At 34.5% G+C, this 20410-nt stretch overlaps 3 protein-coding genes across 4 annotated transcripts; 1 reads left to right on the forward strand and 2 right to left on the reverse strand.

The window, feature by feature from the left end:
- Nucleotides 1-30: 30 nt before the first annotated feature.
- LOC111497019 lies at nucleotides 31-1091 on the reverse strand. The gene is made up of 3 exons (XM_023147628.1): nucleotides 884-1091; nucleotides 365-685; nucleotides 31-266 (listed from the first exon to the last, which is right to left on the reverse strand). Exons 1-3 carry the CDS (start codon nucleotides 972-974, stop codon nucleotides 187-189), a joined length of 492 nt encoding a protein of 163 aa, XP_023003396.1. The 5' UTR covers nucleotides 975-1091; the 3' UTR covers nucleotides 31-186.
- Nucleotides 1092-3328: 2237 nt separating this feature from the next.
- LOC111497017 (BTB/POZ domain-containing protein At3g50780-like) lies at nucleotides 3329-6941 on the forward strand. Of its 2 annotated transcripts, none has more exons than XM_023147625.1 (3): nucleotides 3329-3798; nucleotides 3921-5051; nucleotides 5694-6941. In XM_023147625.1, the coding sequence occupies exons 2-3, from the start codon at nucleotides 4419-4421 to the stop codon at nucleotides 6651-6653; spliced, it is 1593 nt and encodes a 530-aa protein (XP_023003393.1). In that variant the 5' UTR covers nucleotides 3329-3798; nucleotides 3921-4418; the 3' UTR covers nucleotides 6654-6941. The 2 variants fall into 2 exon arrangements, with proteins under 2 accessions (XP_023003393.1, XP_023003392.1); XM_023147624.1 differs by having other exon boundaries at nucleotides 4026-5051.
- A 2953-nt stretch (nucleotides 6942-9894) lies between these two features.
- LOC111497015 (BEL1-like homeodomain protein 4) lies at nucleotides 9895-14061 on the reverse strand. Its single transcript, XM_023147622.1, has 4 exons — nucleotides 12611-14061; nucleotides 11751-12136; nucleotides 11402-11462; nucleotides 9895-10635 (listed from the first exon to the last, which is right to left on the reverse strand). The coding sequence occupies exons 1-4, from the start codon at nucleotides 13739-13741 to the stop codon at nucleotides 10129-10131; spliced, it is 2085 nt and encodes a 694-aa protein (XP_023003390.1). The 5' UTR covers nucleotides 13742-14061; the 3' UTR covers nucleotides 9895-10128.
- Nucleotides 14062-20410: the final 6349 nt, after the last annotated feature.

A 20410-nucleotide genomic window follows, 5' to 3' on the forward strand; every position in this document is an offset into this window, starting at 1 on the left:
TACTGTGATGGGTTGTTTTAAAGTGTATCGTAATTCATGACTGTGGCAGATCATCCAATATAATTGTTCATCAGAATAGATCACTTTTATCAAGTTTTTTCGTTATAAATTGGAAAATACATTGATCTGAAGAACATTCTCTCCCTCCTTTTGAAGTTTCTCTTGTAACATTTTGTCCAACATGATTCAGAAGTTCATTTTGCCCATTTGAACCAAGAAGAAGAAAATGGGAAGTCCATAACTAAATGCCACCAATGATGCCATTCCTGCAACCATATTTCCAGACCCGAAAATCAGATATAAAAAGTGCAAGGACTAAAATGAAAAAGATCGATCGTAGGTTGATAGATCGAGCTAGCCTTACCGTGCGAGACATATCTTGAAAACACTCTTTCCCCTTTTCTTGTTCTGATTGATGATGATGATTCTGCTATCAGGTGCAAAACCATGGAAGACACAACCAACCCACTTCCTGTTTTCTCCCTTACCACTCTCTCACTTAAATCTAGAGAGAGAAACCCTGCAATTCCATGCACAAAATCCTCTGCTACCACCTTCACCCACAAACATATTCCAAGTCCCAGTGTTGCCTTAGCAACATAAGCCACGCCTTCTAAGGAGACATCCCAGTTGAGAAGATTCACAGCACAAGCACATCCATATAGTGGAATCCACAAATACCAATCTGTCGAATAGCTATCTATTTAGATCTGTTCGTTTTCCTAACACAATTTCAACCAGTTTATGAAGATAATCTAATTTTTATTGAGCTTTTTTGTTTTCAGATCATCATCAACAGGAAGTAACCTAAGAAATTGAAAAGTTTGGATCTTCATTTGGCAGTTTGTTAATTGAAGGATAATAAGAAAAGGGTTTGGAGTACCAGGATCGTTAAACTGAACAGCTGTGGAATAAGCAAACAGAAACGCCATTAACAGAGAGCAGCAACTGTATAACTTGGATGGTGTTGCCATTTTTCTCTTTTTCTCCAGAGCTTATCCGATCGAACAGCAACTCTTTATGGGTCAACGCCAAACCATAAGTTTTAGTTGTATCTGACATGGCTTAAAGTTCCTTTCATTGGTTGAAAATTAATATCACTCACATGGGTTTGGTGGAAAGTTGAAAACTAATCCATCTTTAAGGTTTTTTAATCAAAGATTAATGGAAAAGTGAAGAAAAAAAAGTTGAAAGAACTTAAAATGACTGTTTTTAAGGTTAAATTTTAAGGCAGCCCAAGTAAACTAGATAAGAACATTTCTTTGAGTACTCAAATAATTATGAGTGTTCATTTGAGGAGTGAGAATAAGAACAAATGATGAGGAGGAGGAGTGAGAAAGGAATATGGAAGAGAAGGTGCATGAATAATACAGGGCATGCAATAGCTTGTGATTTGGCAGCAGAAACATTATTCTTTTTGCATGGTCCTTGTCCTGTTTTGTTTGTGCTAAAAGATTCTCTGTGTTTTGTCTATGTTTTGTGACATTTCTGCTTGAAAACCATTGATGAATGAAACAAAAGAAAAGTTGAAGTTGTATGAATTGGAGTAAGAAGAAGGCAGCTGAAGTTGCAGTAAATGTAGCTGTTTTACCAAACCAAAAGCTTTCTGGTTTCTATGCTATGCTGTAAGATGTAACAAAAAGATAAATAAGGATAGTTTCGTTGTATACATCATTCCACATTGATTGAAAAAGATAACGAAATATTTCTTGTAAGGGTGTGGAAACCTCCCTTAGTAGATGCGTTTTAAAACTATGAGGCTAACGACAATATGTAACAGGCCAAAACGAACATTTCAACGTATATAACTACCTATATCAACGAAATTGAGACGATAAAATTGTCAAGGTAGACAGTAATAAGATTATTTGTGACGTACTAGGCTTGTATATGATTTCAATCAAACGCTTGCATTTATGAACACGAGACCCTTATCATTATTTATCGAACAAAGTCACATTACCGAAACCGATATAGAAATTTTAAAATGGTTTTGATATATCAAATAAGTTGGAGAAGAAAGGCCATTAATTCCTTTCTTTCCCCATAATGTGGCCCCTTCTACCCATGTACTCTTTTATAATGAAGAGAGTAGGTGGAGACATCATATTAATGTTATCGAAGGGGACACCACTTCTTAAGTAAAGACCCACTCTAATGAGCACACATGAACATGAACGTAATAAACGATATTGAATAGGGATCACCATTTATATCATAACCTACCTAAGAAGCTCTTGAAAATGATTGATGTTTAACGATGACATCTAAATCAAATATCATGATACTTATTCGATAAACCATTCCTAAATCAGTATGGATTTTGTATCAAGCTCAAAACCCACGAAAATGAAAATGAGGAAGTATGGTTGAGCTGAACTATACGTAGGCCATTAGAACTGTTAGTTCGAAAAGCTTTATAGCTCCATAACTCTAACAACCTATACTCTCTACCAAAATATCTTGCACGGGATTTTCAAACCACCCGATGCAGGTTGTAGGCGAGCTTCAGGGGAAAGGAAAGACGTTAGAAATTAAAAAGAGTATGTTGAAAGGAAAGGTTTTGCCAACGAGGCCACGTCCTTTGTAACATTTGGAGTAGTCGCCATTGGCCCATCTTCACTGCTCATCCATCTCTCTCAATTATTTCCCCTATATTTATTTCTTTCTTTTTTTTTAGTGAAATATTATGATTATATTCATTTAAAACTATTCATTAATTCCATTAAAAACAAAAATAATACCACACTCAATAATTGCACTCAAATTCCATTATAATTTATCATCCACAAAACCTATAATTCAAAATTATTAATAAATTAAAAAAAAAAAAAAAAAAAAAAAAAAAAAAAAAAAAAAAAAAAAACAGGTCAAGAAGCTTTCCCAAGACAATGTTTCATACTTTGTCATCTGATCTGTCTGCATGTGGTCATGTTGTCTTCTCTCTCTCTATCTAAACCAAAGACCGAAGAACAAAAAACAAGTGGAAGAGTGAAGAACAGAACAAAACAAGAAAACAAATATCTTCAAGAAGTTTTGAATTCTAAATGGTTGCTTAAAATATGGGCCCCAACATGGATTATTCACAAGAGATGTTAAACAAGTTTGATTTTGAAATAAAGAAATCATGCTTTGATTGGAGGAGAGCCTTAATGAAATTTGAGCTTTGACAAATGAGGTTGCTTTGGGGAAGATCAGGTACTTCTCAATTATTTTGAAATTTCTTTGACTTCAAATTATTTCTGTTGAATTCTTTTAATCCAAATCTCAGTTCCATAATTCCATTAGGCCCCACCAACATAATCAAATCGCTTTGGTTTGTTCTTAGTTAATTATGGGACCAACTCTCTAATCTCTTAATCAAAGTGTTTAAACTTGATTATCAAGTTCAACAACACCCACTAACCAGTATAGCTTCCACTGAGAAAAATCGAAGGAAAGAAAAATGGTGTGTTTCTGGAGATGCCCTTTTCCTCCATTATTGAGCTCGCAAATGAGCAATGTTGAGAAGGGCATTTCAGTCACTGTACTGACATTTTGATGCGGAGTGAAAGCGAAGGGGGTTCTTAATTTGGGGCATGCTTAGAATATCCACAGATATAACAAACAAAGCGATGTGGGAATCCAATAAAATTTGAAAAGTAGAGTTCGAAATGATGAGGAGGGGCGTGCCAGTTTGATTGATTACTGAGAAAGCTTCTTTGGTGTTTGATTACAGAGCAAAAAAGTTGTGCAAACTAATTCAGAGAGAGACCCACATCGAGATTCAATCATCAAAAGTGAGAAGAAGGCAAATCGGTAAGTGATAAAGTAGAGCCACACCCACCGCTTCGTTTCGCTTTTTTCTTTTGTGGGTCTTCTGGTTTTTTCTTTAATTCACAAAGTAAAAGCGTTTCTTCGCTAATTATTCCATTTACAAGGCTTTGTTCGTTGGTTCCCTTGATGCTCGACACCATAGCTTCCTTTTGAATCATATTACTCTGTCCTGGCTTCGAATAAGTGGTGGGTTTTCTCTGGCTTCTTAGGTCTTGATGGTATCGCATTAGCTGGTGAGTGAATGATCAAATTCAGTACGCGGGTGTTCGAGTTTTTTTAGGTTTTCTTATGTGTGAGGCTGCGAATCTCTTGGTGATGCTTTAATGCTTTCGATTCTGGAGCTAATACGAATACTAAGTGTTCTTCTTCCATTTCGCCTTCAGTTTCATATTTCTTATGAATTTAGATCCAATGTCGTCTGATCTGATGTTCTTCAAAGCTTGGAGTCTTTGATTCAGAAAGTAGAAGGCTGTAAGTTCCCATTATCTTGCTTTTCTTTTCTTGAGTAGAAAGTTTTTGCGGCTGTTCTTAGGCGCTCTGTATCTTTTGTTCTTAATGATCCGTTTCCCCATTGTTACACAAGCTGCAGTAAATCAATAAGAATGGCTGAAATAAGGTTGAGTAGGTTAGAACAAGGCCAAACCAAGATTAAAAATGTGCCAATTGCTGTAACCCCAGAAGGGTTTTGGTGTTGCCCTTCTCCTGTTGTCTTCCAAAAGTCCCTCAAAAATCAACATCCTCTAAACAAGCCCAAACCTCCCTCCCCACCTCCTAAGATCCCTGTCGAGAAGAAACCAACCCTCGTGACTGATAGAAAGCTTCCAGTGCTCACGAGATCACGGTCGGCTGCTGTTTCTGATGACGACCGAAAAGGCAATGCTGATACTTCTGGCTTTAGTGCTCCAGAGGTTGTACACAGGGTATCACGGCCTAAGGTTGAAAATATGCCAAGGAAAATAGCAATTGAGTTTGGTGAGCCAGGGACTAGTAATATAAAGGTCGTTTTACTCGGGAAGCAAGGATTTTCGGTAAAGTTAAGCGTTCATAAGAACGTGTTGATGGATAATAGTACTTTTTTTGCTAATAAACTTTCTGATCAAGAAGGCTCCTCCATGGAAATTGGTGATTGCGAAGATGTTGAAATATATGTTGAAACTGTGGGATTGATGTACTGCAAAGAAATGAAGCAATGGTTGATGAAGCAAAATGTTTCTCGTGTTCTTCGAATTCTGAAGGTAAGATGCTGATTCTTGTAGTCATTGGATATCATGTTCATAAATTTTGAGGATATTGTTCTTCCTTCTGTGAAAATGTTCTTATGACGTTTTTCATATTGCATTTGATTGTTTGTTTGTGCTGCTTCCTGATTAATGATTAGATTCTGTCTCTTGAAAGCTGTTTAGCTTGATTGTTTTATGCTCCAATCTTTCTTAGTGTTGGAACAATAAATAAAAGTGAAGTGGCCAGCTGATGTTTAGTAGCTATAGTCAAAAGAATGTCATTAGTCTTGCGAGTGGCGTGATGAAGTATTGTCACTAGCCTTGAATATTGTGAGATCCCACATCGGTTGGAGAAGGGAACTAAGCATTCCTTATAAGGGTGTGGAAACCTCTCCCTATCAGACGCGTTTTAAAAATCGTGAGGCTGATGGTGATACGTGATGGCCTAAAGAAGACAATATCAGCTAGTAGAAGGATCTTCACGATTGTTCTATTATGACAGTGTTATCTTTCATCGCCAAGGCAATACCACGTGGCACGTCATTGCTTATACATCTCCCTTGTCTTTTTGAAGAGATCATGTTTTTGTTTCTTGCCATGAACTCTTCCAAGTGTGTGTAATGGACATAAAATTTACCAAAAATACTTGTTCTGCAGGTTGCTGAATTTCTTGGTTTTATGTCATGCATGCAATCATGTCTAGAATATTTGGAAGCAGTCCCCTGGGTTGGTGACGAAGAGGAAGAAAAGGTCGTCACGTCCATCCTACGACTTCAAAGAGAGGGCATTGGGGTGAGCCCGGTATTGAAACGAGTGTCTGCAGATGTGTCTAAGCCCCATAAAGATACTCTTTCTCATATCATTGAACTTGTTCTTAAAAGCAACGAGGAGCGAGGTCGACGTGAAATGAAACTGGTGGTACTGAGGCTTCTTAGGGAGAACCAAAGCGTCCCGAGCCACGCGAACTCAGCTGACATTTGCAATGAAATTATTTACTCTTCTTGCAGAAGCTGTTTGACATCACTATTGCTATTGTTCCAGAAGGCTACTGAAACAGAGTTTATTGACAAATCAGTAGACAGGAAAGAACCAGTGCTGAAGCAAATTACTCTAGAGGCCGATAACCTTTCGTGGTTGCTCGAGATTTTAGCTGACAGGCAAGTGGCCGATGAGTTTGCAGTAATGTGGTCGAAGCATCAGGAACTAGCAGCCCTCCACGCGAAGCTGCCGATCGTATCTCGCTACCAAGTTAGCTGCATAACAGCAAGGCTATTTGTTGGCATTGGCAAAGGAGAGCTGTTACCAGCAAAGGATACACGTAAATTACTATTACATACATGGTTAGAGCCATTAATCAATGATTATAGCTGGTTAAAACATGGTTGTGGGTCGTTTGATCGAAAAGTCGTGGAAGAAGGAATCGGTCGGACGATCCTCACTCTCCCACTCGAGGATCAGCAAAGCATTTTGCTGACTTGGTTGGGCAGTTTTCTGAAGGTTGGAGATAGTTGCCCAAATCTCCAAAGAGCATTCGAGGTTTGGTGGCGTCGGACCTTTGTACGACCTTATGTCGAGACACAAGGAAGCAACCCAATCACCCCCCAGTTGGAGCCTTGAAGACATGTCACTGTAAGTAAAGATATGTAATGTTCAAGCAATTCTCTGTGATGAAAAGATGAACAAAACTGGCCAATGGTTGGGCTATGTTAGCTGCTGAGTGTATTGCTTATGGTTTATGTTGAATTAACTTCGAGTTTCGTCGAGAACGTTCTCGACGAAGTAAATTGCTCTCTTATGAGTTAAATTTGCAATGTAATAGCATATGTTGGATGCAAGATCGAGCTACATTTGAGTGTGTTTTGTGTATGATTGCTTTTAAAACTATTCTATCACGTTGTTCACTTATTTCGTTAAATTACAATTTTGGTCCCTATAATTTCAAGAATGATAAAATCTCATAGGAATTAGTTTCTATAATTTTCGAAATTCTTCTTAAATATTCCCAATAATATGAATTATTTACGAAGTTTTATCGAAGAGTTCATTCCTAAACTTTATTATAGGAGCGATATATATATATATATATATATATATATATTCATTCCACGTAAGATACATAACTACCCTTTCCAAGAAAAATATTTTCAAAAAAATGTACAAAACAAAAAAAGTTTGTTAGATACTAATTCAATGCAAACAAGAAAAATATTTTCAAAAAAATGTACAAAACAAAAAAAGTTTGTTAGATACTAATTCAATGCAAATATGAAGACACAAGAAAGGGAAGTGGGCCTAGCTTATTGGTCAGAATTGAATGTAGAGCCCTAATCAAGTTTGGGCCCAGTAGGAGAAATCGTCAGAGATGGGCCCGGCCCAGGTCATCCAGCCCATGTAGGCCCCAAAAAATTATGACAACATAATGATTAAAATTTGAGGAAATTAATGTTAATTTGTTGTCTGGCTGGCTTAGATTCACGTGCCATGTGCGTGCCTCCAATTTTAAATAAGACAAACAAACAATTCTCGTCACTCCAGTTCTTACGATTAAATAAAACCGAGACTATTTATAAAAATTGAATTATAATATTTAAAATTACAGATACTAAATTTATAATTTACCCATAATTTAATTATTCGTAGAAAGTGGTCCTTTAAAATTATTTAATATTTACGTCTCTCCCACACAAAACAATATTTATTTCACATTGAATGAAAACTTCAATTTCTGACCAACCCATATTCCCAAGAAAAGAAAAAAAAAAAGAAAAAAAAAGCAGCTACAGCTACTGACATGCATTGATTATATGGGAAAATTGAATTCAGAGTGAACCCATTAAAAATTTGAAAAAATTGGAAGAACAAAGAGATGAAATGTACGAAAGAAAGAAGAAAAAAAAACAGTATAGAGAATTAAAGAGAAACAGTAAAAACAGAAACAGGAAGAGACCCACAAAATTTGGTGGTTTGTGTGCTGTGTCTGAGGATGGCTGAATGGTTTTATCCACTGTGTCTGTGTCTGGGTGTGCGGTATTAATGAGTTGAATTTGGGCAAGAAAGTGAGGGAAATGGTCATTGGCTGTTGTATTGTGTAAAGGGTTGTTTTATTTGAGGGCTGTGTCTGTGTCTGTGTCTGTCCTCTCCTGTGTGTGGCTGCCTCTTTATTTAAGCTTCCTTACTATGATGCTGTCTTTGTTAAGTCACCAATCTAAGCCCTCCTTTGACATCAAAAACATCGTAATAAATACCATCACATCACAATATACAACTAGGGCTTCACAAGTTGCAACCCCACAAAAGAAAAAAAAAAAAAAAAAAAAACTACCCATAGCTGATAAGATTTTTAAATTTGTCTTTTTTCTTTTGTGATTTCAAATCAATGAGTAATGACGTTCTTTTAAGTGAGGTTGTGACAGACAAGGGGCACCCATCCGGCCATGTTTGGACCAAGGTTGAGAAATGTCACGATGCGACCTCGGAGGACGGTGCATCATCCAACACACCAAGAGTGTGCATTAAAGATAAGTCATAGCATATGTAAAGTTTGAGAGAACGAGGTGACACAAATGTCGAATACAAGCTTGAAGGTTTCTATATAAGTTTCGACATGCGACTCGGGGATTAAGTTTTTCTATATGAAAGATGAAAACTCACCGACGGATAATGACAATCATCGAAAAGTTCTTGTGTGGTCTAGAATGACTCAATTTTTAACATTCGTCAATGTTTGTCGACATCATTATATTCATAATTTGTGTTTTTTCTTGTATGTCATCATTTTTATTTGCGTTTTTTTTTTTTTTTTACCATAGTAAAATACACCAGGTCTTATATAGAGTAATTATATATAAAAATAATAACTAACATTTGTAAAACAAAAAGAAACAAAAAGTAAGTGGCAATACAAAGACATATTAGGTAATAGGTTGTTGTTGCTTTGCACAGGATTGTTTTGTGATTTAAGGAAACATATATAAATGGTGGGTTTGGTGACAAATTAAATTGCAAACTATATAATATAAAATAGCAACACACATATATATATATATAACAAATGGAATTTGGTGGCTCAAAACATAACAAATGTAGCGTTCATTGAAAACAACTACCAAATTGGAAAACCCCTTTCAAAGGGAAAAGAAACACTAACTGTTGCAAGTGTTTATGGGAATCTTCTTTATATGTTTTGTCTTTTGAATGTGACAACTATCTTGTTTCTTATGTATTTGTAGTTATAATATGTTGAATTTTGATTAAATTTTTAGAGAGGTGAACGAAACATTTCTTATAAGAGTATTGATAGACGCGTTTTAAAATTGTGAGGCTGATGGCGCTACGTGACAGGCCAAAGCGAACAATATTTGTTAACGGTGAACTTGAGCTGTTACAAATGGTATCAAAGTCAGACACCAAGCATTGTGTCAGTAAGGACGTTGGGTCGAAATAGGGGTGGATTGTAAGATCCTACATCAGTTGAAGAGAGAAACGAAAAGGATTTCTTATAAGAGTGCATAAACCTTTTCTCAATAGACGCGTTTTAAAACCATGAAGCTGACACGTACGTAATGGGCAAAAGTGGACTATTATTTTTTAATACTAATTGACGGAGAGGGATTGTTTAAATTAGTTTAGAAAAAATCAAATCTCTTTCCGTGGGCTTCTAACGTGGGACGAGTGGAGAATCAGCTTAAATGACTTTATCCTAAGTGGTTTGCTTCCTTAGAGTAGTGGTGGTTCGGTTTTTCTAATGGAAGCCCGTGAATCTAAACAACCTCGAGATGATAGTGAACCGAAGAAGAACTCATATATCATCTAGAGGCAGAACAGTAGAGATATAAAACTATAAATAATATAGAAATAAATATTGAGAAAAACTTACTATACAATTAACAATAATGTAATCAACCCCACAAAACAAAGCCCTAATTACACAAATGAAGCTTTGTACGTACATAGAGATTCGAGCATTATACATTAATTAATTTTTCTATTAAAGAGGCAAAAATAAAATAAAATAAAAATAAAAATAAAAATGGGTGATTATATTTTGATTTGTTGATCATTATCCATATAATGGGCGGGAAGTTATTAATTTCTAAGAGTGACCAAAGTCTCTGAGCGAGAAAGAAGGGTTATCCATAGTGGCGGCGGAAGTGTTTCCGGCGTGGCGGAGACCTAAAGTGAGTGACACGTCACCGGTTGTCGTACCACTGGTTCCAAACCTTATAAGTGTTGGACCATTACTTACGTCAGTCGCTGCTCTAGCATCCTCAGACATGGTCCCATAATGTTGTCCGCTTCCATGACGCCACACATCATGCAGCTCCGAGAATTGATCATGGGTCGCCGTGAACCCCGCCGCACCTTCCTCTGCAATGGTGGTAGACGGCGGTGGAACGGAGGAAGTGGTGGCGGTGGTGGGAGTTGGATTTTGTGCATTTATGGCACTATTTTGGATCTTATTGTCTGTGGTGTCGTCGTCGTCTTTTGATGGCTGTTGTTGATGAGAGTGATCTGTTTCGTCCTTGCCTTCAATTTGGTACATTTCTTCTACCATGGGTTTCCACAAACGAACTCTTGCATTAATGAACCAATTTGAAACCTATAAAACAAAACAAACAAACAAACAACAATTATATCATTTTTTTTTTTTTTAAGGATTTTGTCATGTTTTGTGTCATTGTCCTCTTGATTTGTCCTCTTTACTCTTTGATTTCTCCAAAAGGCATGAACTAACAGAGATACATTCTTACTTATCAACTCATCATGAACTTCTTAACTAGCCGAGGTGTGATTTATCTCCTAACAATCCTTCCCTAGAACAAAATACACCATAGAGCCTCCACTGAAGCTGAGCTCTCGAACAAAGTACACTCTTTGTTCGATACTTGAGTCAATTTTGACTACACTTTCAAGGTTAACAACACCCTTTGTTCGACACTTGAGAATTCTATTGAAATTGCTAAGTTAAGGGCATGACTATGATACCATGTTAGGAATTACGACTCTCCACAATGGTATGATATTGTCCACCTTAAGCCGAAACTCTCATTGTGTTTTCTCAAAAAGTCTCATGTGAATGAAGATTTATTTCTTTAGCTAGCAAAATGTAGGACTCCCTCCCAACTATTCTCAACAAATTTGGAAAGAATAATGTCTTCTCTCTCCCTCCATAAAGGTTATGGAGGAGAGAGAGAGAGGGGAAAAAGCAAAGTTTGAATTTTTCCAATTTGATGGACATTATGAGTAAGAAAGTTGTTTGTTTCTTCCATTCTTCTGTATGTGGCTAATGGGTTCGGTGTGTAAAGGAGTGCTGTGCAAATGCAGGTTAAAAAGTAGAGAAAGAGAAGGGAAAAGGGTATAGGAACCTGATTTCTGGACAAACCAGTCTGCCGAGCTAACAGGAGCTTGTCTGCGTCGCTGGGGTACCTGAACAAAAACCACACCATCAAATCACAATCAAACCCCTCCTTTCTTTTACATTCCCATCGCTCTATCCCCTCAAAACCCTATTCCTTTCCCTCCTAAGCCCTGATTTAACATCTCACGCTGATGCAGGACGCTGCACCACTATTCCTTTCAATCACTCATAATTAACCCCAAAAAAAACCAAACTTTTTGGTGTAATCAATGAGAAATCCATAAAAGATGCAAATTTTGAACAATAATTTCCGAATCATGAAAAGGGGTAGCTCAAAAAAGTGCAATAATACGTACGGGTGAAGAAAATGCTCGAACAGCCAAGCTCTAAGGATGTTGACAGATCGTTCAGGGAGGCCACGCTGAGGCCTCCAAGCTTCTTGTTCCATCATACCCATTTGATGGAAAGCCCTTTGCTGGCGGAGGCTTTGTTCCAGAAGCTTCAATCTTGGTGTCTCTCCTTTAGTTATTCCCGAGCCTCCATTCCCACCTTTCTCCCCCAATGCCTCGTAGCTCTGCTTTAACTGCTCGGTTATGGCGTCTTTTAAGCACCGGAAGTGTCTAGACATCGCCTTCTGCGTTAGCGTTGTGTATGGCGCTGCAGCTCCGAACCCCATCACCAAGTCAAATGAGTTCACCACCATTTGCATTTGCTCGCGGTATAAGTTGTACCTGCGTTCGACCTGGATGGATGGTTAAGATTTAACTCTGGTTTAGTTTTTTAATTATTTTATGTTTGTTTTAAAAATTAAATTTAGAATAACATAATCCTTGGTGTTTCTCGCCATTGTTTCTTCTCCAAATACAGCCAAATTGACAGCCAAATTGATGTATATTTGGGTCAACTTTTATATATACTATTTGATATTGTTGGTTCGTAAGCCAAAGATTTTAAGTTGCAAATGGATATACATCTTTACAAAGTGGGTATCAATTAAATCTTGTAAAAGAAAAAAAAAATTAAATCTTTTGAAATCTAACCCTACCAACCTGGTCGTTGTGTTAGCTTATGGAAAATCATTGATGATCAGCCGGCTTTTCAAGTAATTAACAAATACCCAGAAATTAATTCATAAAAAGATTAAATTTTTTGTAGTTTTTGACTCATGAGATTAAGAAAGAGGTGAAATTTAGAGGGGAGAGAGAGAAATTCTTGCCTCATCAAGCATGGATAATAGTTTGACCTTCCTCCGCTGATGCTCGATTCTATCAGTAGCCGATAAGGGAGGATGATCCTTTGAGGACGACGAAGACGCGCCGCCGCCTGCTGCGGTTTCGGGATTGTTGTGGCTTTGCTTCATATTGGACTTGGTTTTCTTGAGCTGAACCCGACCAACGCTGCAAAATTCCTCGAGCAATTCTTGAGCGGCTTTGACATATTTTGAATTCCTCAAAAGATTTACAACTCCTAAAGAAGACCCAAATCCAATTTGAACTTGATGGTTTGGATTCATTTGAAAGCTATGAGGAGAATTCTCTGAATTATTCCTAAAAGAATATTGCAAAATTGAGGAGTTTGATCCATTTCCTCCTCCGCCATGGACTTGATTATTGTTGTTGTTGTAATTATACAACATCCCACCATCTCTAATTCGAAATTCATCCGCTTTCGCACCGGCTCCGACGTCCTCCAAGTGTTGTAACGACGACGAGTGAAGTGAGAGAGAAAGCCCTTGACTTTCAGCGACGGCGAATTGGCCAAACCCCGTCTGATCTCCAACGCCGCCACTTTCGAAACCCTGAAGAGAACCCGACGGTAGATTCGGGAGGAGCATGTGGAGAGTGGAGGAGGTAGAAGGTGGCGAGGGCGATCGTGGTGGTGGTGGTGGCGGCGGAGGAGGAGGGTTCATCAAGAAAAGCTGCATGGCAGAAGCCGAGTTGGGTTGGCGTAAAGTTCGAAAATTGTCGGAGAATTCAACGGAGGCGGGAGTGGCGGAGGGAGTTGGAGGGTAATTGAACATGTCTGATAACATGGTCCCCGCAGTAGGTGAGGTAGCATAGACATGGTGAAGATGCTGTTGGTGATGGTGATGGTGATGGTGATGGTGGAGCTGTTCGTCGATTCCAGCCACCGTAGGGGGCGGCGGGGGGAGTGGATCGGAGGAGAAGGAGTCGACTCGAAGCTTATCACGGCGGATCTGATGAGGGAGAGAGGGGGAATTGGATTTGTCTAAGGGATTAGAGAAGGCTAAGATTCCTTGATGAGGATGATAATCGTGGGACATAGAAGAATTGGCACAATTGGTTGGCTTATTAGACAAAATTAAAGGACCTTTAGCGATTCCCATATCACATAATAATCGCTCTCTTCTTGTTCTTGTTCTTGTTCTTCATCCGATCGAGAACTCTAAGTCCATATATTATAATCCCACCTGCAAAACCAACAAAAATAGAGGAAAAAAAAAAGGGAAAAAGTACCTGGATCTGTGCGTTGAGTGAGAGGAAAAGAAATTAAAAGAGAAGGGTTTGGATGTTGTTATTTGGTTGAGTATAGAAAGGGAAGAATTTGGAGTGTTTGAGAGTTTCTTGTTTTGGGTTTTGGGTATACAGAAAAAAGGAAGACACTCAAATCTCTCTCTAAACAACAAAAAAGAAAGAAGGAATCAAACAGGAGAGAGAAAGAGGGGGCTGTGTTCTTCATCGTCACTTTTCATATTTATTTTTTTATTTTTTTTATTTTTTTCTGCTCCATTTGTCTCTTTTGAATTTTTGTTTATTTGTTTATTTTAATTTGAGGAAGACGTAAGAGAGAGAAACATAGAAAGAGAGAGAGGTAATAAAAATTTGTGAAATTTTAACATTCCTTTTTTTTTTTTTTGGAGTGTGTGCGTGTGAGCTGAGCACACTTTCCAATGTTTTTTTTTTTTTTTTTTTTTAATGACAACATTAATAATTATGTTTTTTGTTTATTTCGTTGTCTTGTTCTTCTTTTTCTTGATTTTGCTATTTCTTTAAATAAATAGAATAACACCATATTTATTTGCGGGTGTTCGTCCGTTGATCAATGTTGATAATTGCTATAACATCTAGTATATTATAACATATAGTTATGCAATTTAATCTATATGTATATATTATTTTCTTTGTTCGGTTCGTGTTAGTGTGAATTATTATAAAAAATGAATCGCGTTCGATAAGATTTGAACTTATGACATTGAAGTTTAGTTTATCTCTTGGATTGATCAATTTTGTAGGTTTTGAAGAAAAAATTAGAGAGATTAAAATTGAAGACGTTTAGATTTCTTAATTCTTACTCCTTGTAGTTGGAGGATTTTCGTTTCTAGTTTATCGGTAGCTTCAAGTGGCGAAGAAAAGGAAGTCGTGGTGTCAAAATCGGAGAGGAAAGGAAAATGTCGAAATCATAGGTAAAATGAATGACGTGATCGGAGTCGAAGTGAAGAAAGGACTTAGAGATTGAAAGTGAGAAGTGAGATTCGTGAAAGAGTCTTAAATAGTTAAGGTTTTGTATTTTTATTTTACTTATAGGGGAAGGATTGAAGACACGAACTAAATGACGTCATTGTTTTAAAAAAATAAAACTATAAAAATAAAGCGCATCCAAAATTAGGTAAGTTGGTTAGGCATTTTGAGACAATTAATCGAATAGATGATTTTTTTTCAAATAAAAAAATTGACTTTGATCAACGCTATAAAGAAATCGACCAACCAATGCTTGTTTGGTCGGTTTCAATCGGTAGAAGAACTTTTCAGTCTCATAGTATTCACTTTTACTAGCTCAATTTTCTGTAATTTCCATATTTTTATTTAATTTTGATATTTATTAAAATTACATAAACTTCGAAATTGGATCCGTGACGGTCATTTTAGCAAATGCCCTTTTGGGAACTGAATTTCGAATTAGCTCATGCAACATGGCCGTCCAAACCTTAATTTCATCCGCACAAACTATAGTTGGTAAGGTCAATTTGGTCATTTCGTAATAAAAGTGTAACATATTAACTAATATTTGTCAGGAAGCCTATTAAAATAAAAATATGAGCAAATGAAAATGTAGGTACAAAGAAAAAGGGAATTAAACTGATAAAAAATAGTCTAAATTAAATAATAATAATAATACATTCATACCAATTGAGCGTAGTCGATAAAATTGCATAATTAAAGGTATATATGATGGTGGAAAGTTTTATGAAATCATTAAAATTATTAAAATTATTGTCATTGTATTAAAATTTAAGAAAAGAAAAAATATTTTTTAAAAGTACAAAACTATTCTTCTTTTTGAAAAAAAAAAAAAAAAAAAAAATCAAATGGTCTAAGATTTTTATTTAAAAAAAAAAACAGATTTTGTATAGGAAAAATAAAATTTAGAACCAACTGCCAAAACTGAATTGATGATTGACAGCCTAACCTTTGTAATCTCACGTGTGAACTTTTGGGGGTGGCTTCTTCACGTGAATCCCACCCTCCCTTCACACGCTTGAAAGCCACACCTCATCATTTGCCAATACCTAATTTCATTATTATTATTATTAATTAAAACAAAAAAGGAAACATTTTCCAATCTCTTTGTCACGTGCAAAGTCGGTTACGCACGTGTGCAGGTCATTATTGCCATTAACTTTGGTTGGGCAGTTATAGTTATTGTTGGAAGTTGAATTAAAAAATTGTAGCCCTTTTCGCTCCATTGCCTTCCCGTTGTGTTTAATATATACATATATAATAACTTATTAATTTATAAAATATAAATATATTATTCAGTTTTCAATCTCAATTTGCCCAACCATATTTATAATACATTTATCGTTTCAATTTTACCCTTTAAAATATTTGTCATTTGAATAGAGCTTTTCAAAACTGTAAATGCATAGTTAGTTGATTTTTTTTTTTTTTAATAAACTTTAAAATTTTAATGACATATTTAGCATGTTCTCCATTTATGGAAAATTCATTTCAAAATATAAAAAATATTGAAATTATTTATATATATATAATTTGAAATATTAAATTAAAATTTTTTTGGTTTCATTGATATAAAATAAAAAGGGTAAAAAGGTAAAAAGGTAAAAAGGTAAAAAATTGGTTTATTAATATATTTATATAGACTCCCATCAAATCCTCAAGCCTACAACTTTTTTTCTTGAAATTTAATTAAGATTTATGAAATGTATATAAAGAATGAGCATAGAAAATATTGATATGCAAAGAGAATATCACATCAAATAAATTTGGTTAGTTGAGAGATTGGTACAAATGTTAATAATTGAAATAAAAGGCAATAATTAAGCTTTAATATCATCACATCTGTGTGGGGAGAATTTGGTGACAAGTGGAAAATTTATGGAAATAGATCATAAACAAATTTAATAAAAATATTAGACCCCATCCACCATTTTCGAAGATGAATATTATGTTATTTTAAAAATTAAATATTATAGTAAATTCGATCTCTTAAAAATTTATTTATTTATTTTTTATTTTTTGTAGAAATTGAAAATGAAATAATAATAATAATAATAATAATAATAATGATTTTAAATATCTACGAGTTTTATTTTGTTCGTGTGTGTGAGTACGTGGATGCAAAGAAAAGTCCTCAATTTACATGTAGCCTAAAGTGATTGTTCTGTTTATTAAATGAAGGTGTCGTTTACCCAGAAAAAAAAAAAAAAAAAAAAAAAAAAAAAAGTGGGCCCAAGCTTAANTTTGTGGTTTTATTTTTATTTTTTATTAAATAAAAAAGTTTGAGGAAAAATATCTGAATTATTTCGAAAAATTATTTGATGGTGCCCACTCACTACTCCCACCACATTTAAATCTACAAGTGTTGTATCATAAGTTAACATCATAAAACTAAAATTTATTTCAAACCTTTATAAAATAATTACCATACTTTATGTAATTAAAGTATCTTTTTTAATTCTGTTAATAAATATATTAAAAAAAAAACAAATAGAGGGAGATGATTTTTTTTTTTTTAATTAGTCAAAATGGATTTAAAATAGAATATTATGTGCGTCACTAAAATAAAAGGCTATTTAATGAGTTAATTAGAATTAATTAAATATATGAAGGTGGTGGTATTCAAGTTTGAAATCATGTTATTTATATAATTAATTGCAATTATTGCAACAAAGAAAAACATAAATGAACAAAGCAATCAAATGTTTATCTTTTGGGGGAAAAACATTAAGGCTTGCTTAATCATGTTATCCTATAACTACCACTCGAAAACAAGCTTACCATATGGCTACAATCTTATGCAATCTCGTCCTGTGTTTCAAAATTAACTCTCTCTCTCTTTTGATTTTCTGTACTGTTTTTGGATGTAAGATGTCACAATCCACTTTCTTTAGAAGTCAAAGCATCTTCGCTGACACACTACTCGGTGTCTGGATCTAATACCATTTGTAACAGCTCAAGCTTATTGTTAGCAGATATTGTCCAGTTCAACCAGTTATGTATCGCTGTCAGTCTCACGATTTTAATACGCGTGTATGAGGGAGAGGTTTTCACACCCATATACAGAATTCTTTGTTCCCCTCTTCAACCGATGCAAGATCTCACATCATATTTCACCCAACATAAAATCTACTAATTTGTGCTAATTGATAACAAATTGGGGCTGAAATTATGAAATCATAGCTAGACAATTAAAATGTATACTTTATAGGATCGTATTTATAACAGAAAAATAAAAATTTTAAGACGTTATTTAAAAAAAACATGTAAAAGCGTTCAAGCAACATGTATAAAAATCAGAACAAATGAATGTAAATGTGAATATATTGCTTGAAAAAGTATCTCCAATATCAATAAAATAAAAGGGACATAAAAAGATTTGGCTCCACAACCAAGAGAAAAGAAAATGCCATTATTTATCCTTTAATTATTTATCCTTTAATTTCTACCATGTGGTCCAAAAATGGTAATGATTTTATATACAATCATAGGAAGAAATAAATTAAAATAAAATACGTGACAAAGTAAAGTTTGGAATTCGTGTGGCACGCACGATATTTATTAAGTATTTAAATCACATTTGACCATAGGGTTATAGTTTATATAAATTGAAAATTTTACTTTTGTATATACTACCAGTTTTATTATATAAATTCAAATTTTAAAATTCTACCAATAATTTATTATTTAAATGTTTCTCCTCTCATATCTTATCAAATGTCAATTCAAATCAAATATGGAAAAGTAAGCACAAAATAAAATATAAAAAATGTAATATTATATCACTCTCTTGAATCCTAATGTTGAAATTTATAAATAAATTAAAAATGTGACGTTACAATTTATATACTAACAAAAGTATACTCAACTCGTATATGAATTTTCATATATTAAGGTTTACTAAGTATATTCTTAATCAATAATTTTATTTGTCTCAATTGAATATTAAAAAACATTATGAATAGAGGTTAGACTTAAAATGTGTGACATGTAATCATAGAAGGACAAGATTTTGTTAATAATGGGAGGAATGTGAATTGATGGGGAATTGTTTTGTTGGAATTTGTGACCCAACAGCCCTCCATGTGTCTGTACAGCTGAGTCACTTTCTTCACACTATTACATTAACAACAGACCAAAATTCTCGGACATGTTTTTTTTTTTTTTTTTTTTTTTTTTTTTTTTTTTTTTCATTTTAAAAATCGCATTAGATTCCATTCAGGAAATCGTTACAAATATTTAGAGAATTTATGGTTTTTTTTAAAAAAATAAAATAGGAATATAGCTCAATTAATTTAATTATCTAAAATGAAATTCAGGGTTTTTTTTTAAATTTTAAATTTAAATTTTAACTTTTTACTGTGACTTTTGAAAAAAAATAAAAGTTTTGATATGAAATATCAAAAAAAGAGAAAATGGGAATTTAATTTGAAAAGAAAAGGTGGAAAGGGGGAAGGAAAGAGGGAAGGGCAGTGGTATAATATTCGAAGGTTAGTGAAAGTTGGGCCTGGCTGGCCTTTTAAATATGGGCCCACGTGGAAAACGACGACTACTTATTTCCTTGAGATGAGGTGGTCCTCAACAAATACATGTTCCACGTGTCATTGCCGGCACCTTGTGGCCCAACAGCCACGTGGGAACCGTGGTCCAAATGGATTGGCAACTGTTTTCTTCTGCCACGTGTTCCAAATGTAGAGGTGACAGCCTGTCGTAGCCCACGCTTTTTTTTTTTCTTCCCAACAAATAAATCGTAATAATAAGCTTTTGAATTTGTCTTCGTTTAAGATAGAAACAAGATTTTTATTTTTATTTTTTAATTTCGTATATTTTTAAATAATAATTTTATTTAAAAAAAAATGAATTTTCCCCATTTTATTTGTCAAGACTAGTCAAAGTTAATTCTGAGACTAATAATTATTTAAAAGCAGACTAGTAATTTTGTACCATCGAAAAGTTATAAAAAAAATAATTCAAAATTATATTTGATAATTATTAGGAGTCGTGCAAAATTTTGAATATATAATTATTACGTGGCAACCAGCTCTTATATTACTATATGGCTTAATGGGCCAACATTAGTTTTCTAAATGGGCTATATGGCCTGACTTTGGTAGTATGATTGGGCTTTTGTTGAACTCAAAAACCAATTGGGCTTTCTGTTTATCCCAATATATTTGGGCTTTGTGGATCGCCCAGCCCATATAACATTGTTTAATTTTCACAAATGCCCTCCACCTTCCTCCAAACTATTTTTTTCTATTCTTCTTAAATTGACAAAAATATATATATATATATATAAAAGAAATCTAAATTACTTTACAGATAATTTTAAAATATCTTTTTAACTTTCAAAATTATTTACATTAAAGTATTTGTAGATAATCTATGAGGTTTCCACAGACGATTTTGTCTATATATTGACATTAACAAAATTTTAAAATTTTTATAAATATTTTTTTAAACATAATAACAATAAAGATATTAAAAAAAACTTATACACTTCAAAGGTATTAATAATACTTTTTGAAATCTATACT

The sequence above is a fragment of the Cucurbita maxima genome, unplaced genomic scaffold, assembly GCF_002738345.1.
Source record: "Cucurbita maxima cultivar Rimu unplaced genomic scaffold, Cmax_1.0 Cma_Scf00023, whole genome shotgun sequence".
NCBI classification, from domain to species: Eukaryota; Viridiplantae; Streptophyta; class Magnoliopsida; order Cucurbitales; family Cucurbitaceae; genus Cucurbita; species Cucurbita maxima.

Coding starts and splice junctions, on each gene's coding strand:
- LOC111497017 (XM_023147625.1), top strand. CDS start 4,419: ATGGCTGAAATAAGGTTGAGTAGGTTAGAACAAGGCCAAACCAAGATT. Junction 5,052..5,693: donor GTGTTCTTCGAATTCTGAAG/GTAAGATGCTGA, acceptor CTTGTTCTGCAG/GTTGCTGAATTTCTTGGTTT.
- LOC111497019 (XM_023147628.1), bottom strand. CDS start 974: ATGGCAACACCATCCAAGTTATACAGTTGCTGCTCTCTGTTAATGGCG. Junction 686..883: donor TGTTCAGTTTAACGATCCTG/GTACTCCAAACC, acceptor GCTATTCGACAG/ATTGGTATTTGTGGATTCCA. Junction 267..364: donor TTCAAGATATGTCTCGCACG/GTAAGGCTAGCT, acceptor ATATGGTTGCAG/GAATGGCATCATTGGTGGCA.
- LOC111497015 (XM_023147622.1), bottom strand. CDS start 13,741: ATGGGAATCGCTAAAGGTCCTTTAATTTTGTCTAATAAGCCAACCAAT. Junction 12,137..12,610: donor TATTATCCATGCTTGATGAG/GCAAGAATTTCT, acceptor CCATCCATCCAG/GTCGAACGCAGGTACAACTT. Junction 10,636..11,401: donor CTGGTTTGTCCAGAAATCAG/GTTCCTATACCC, acceptor TTTGTTTTATAG/GTTTCAAATTGGTTCATTAA.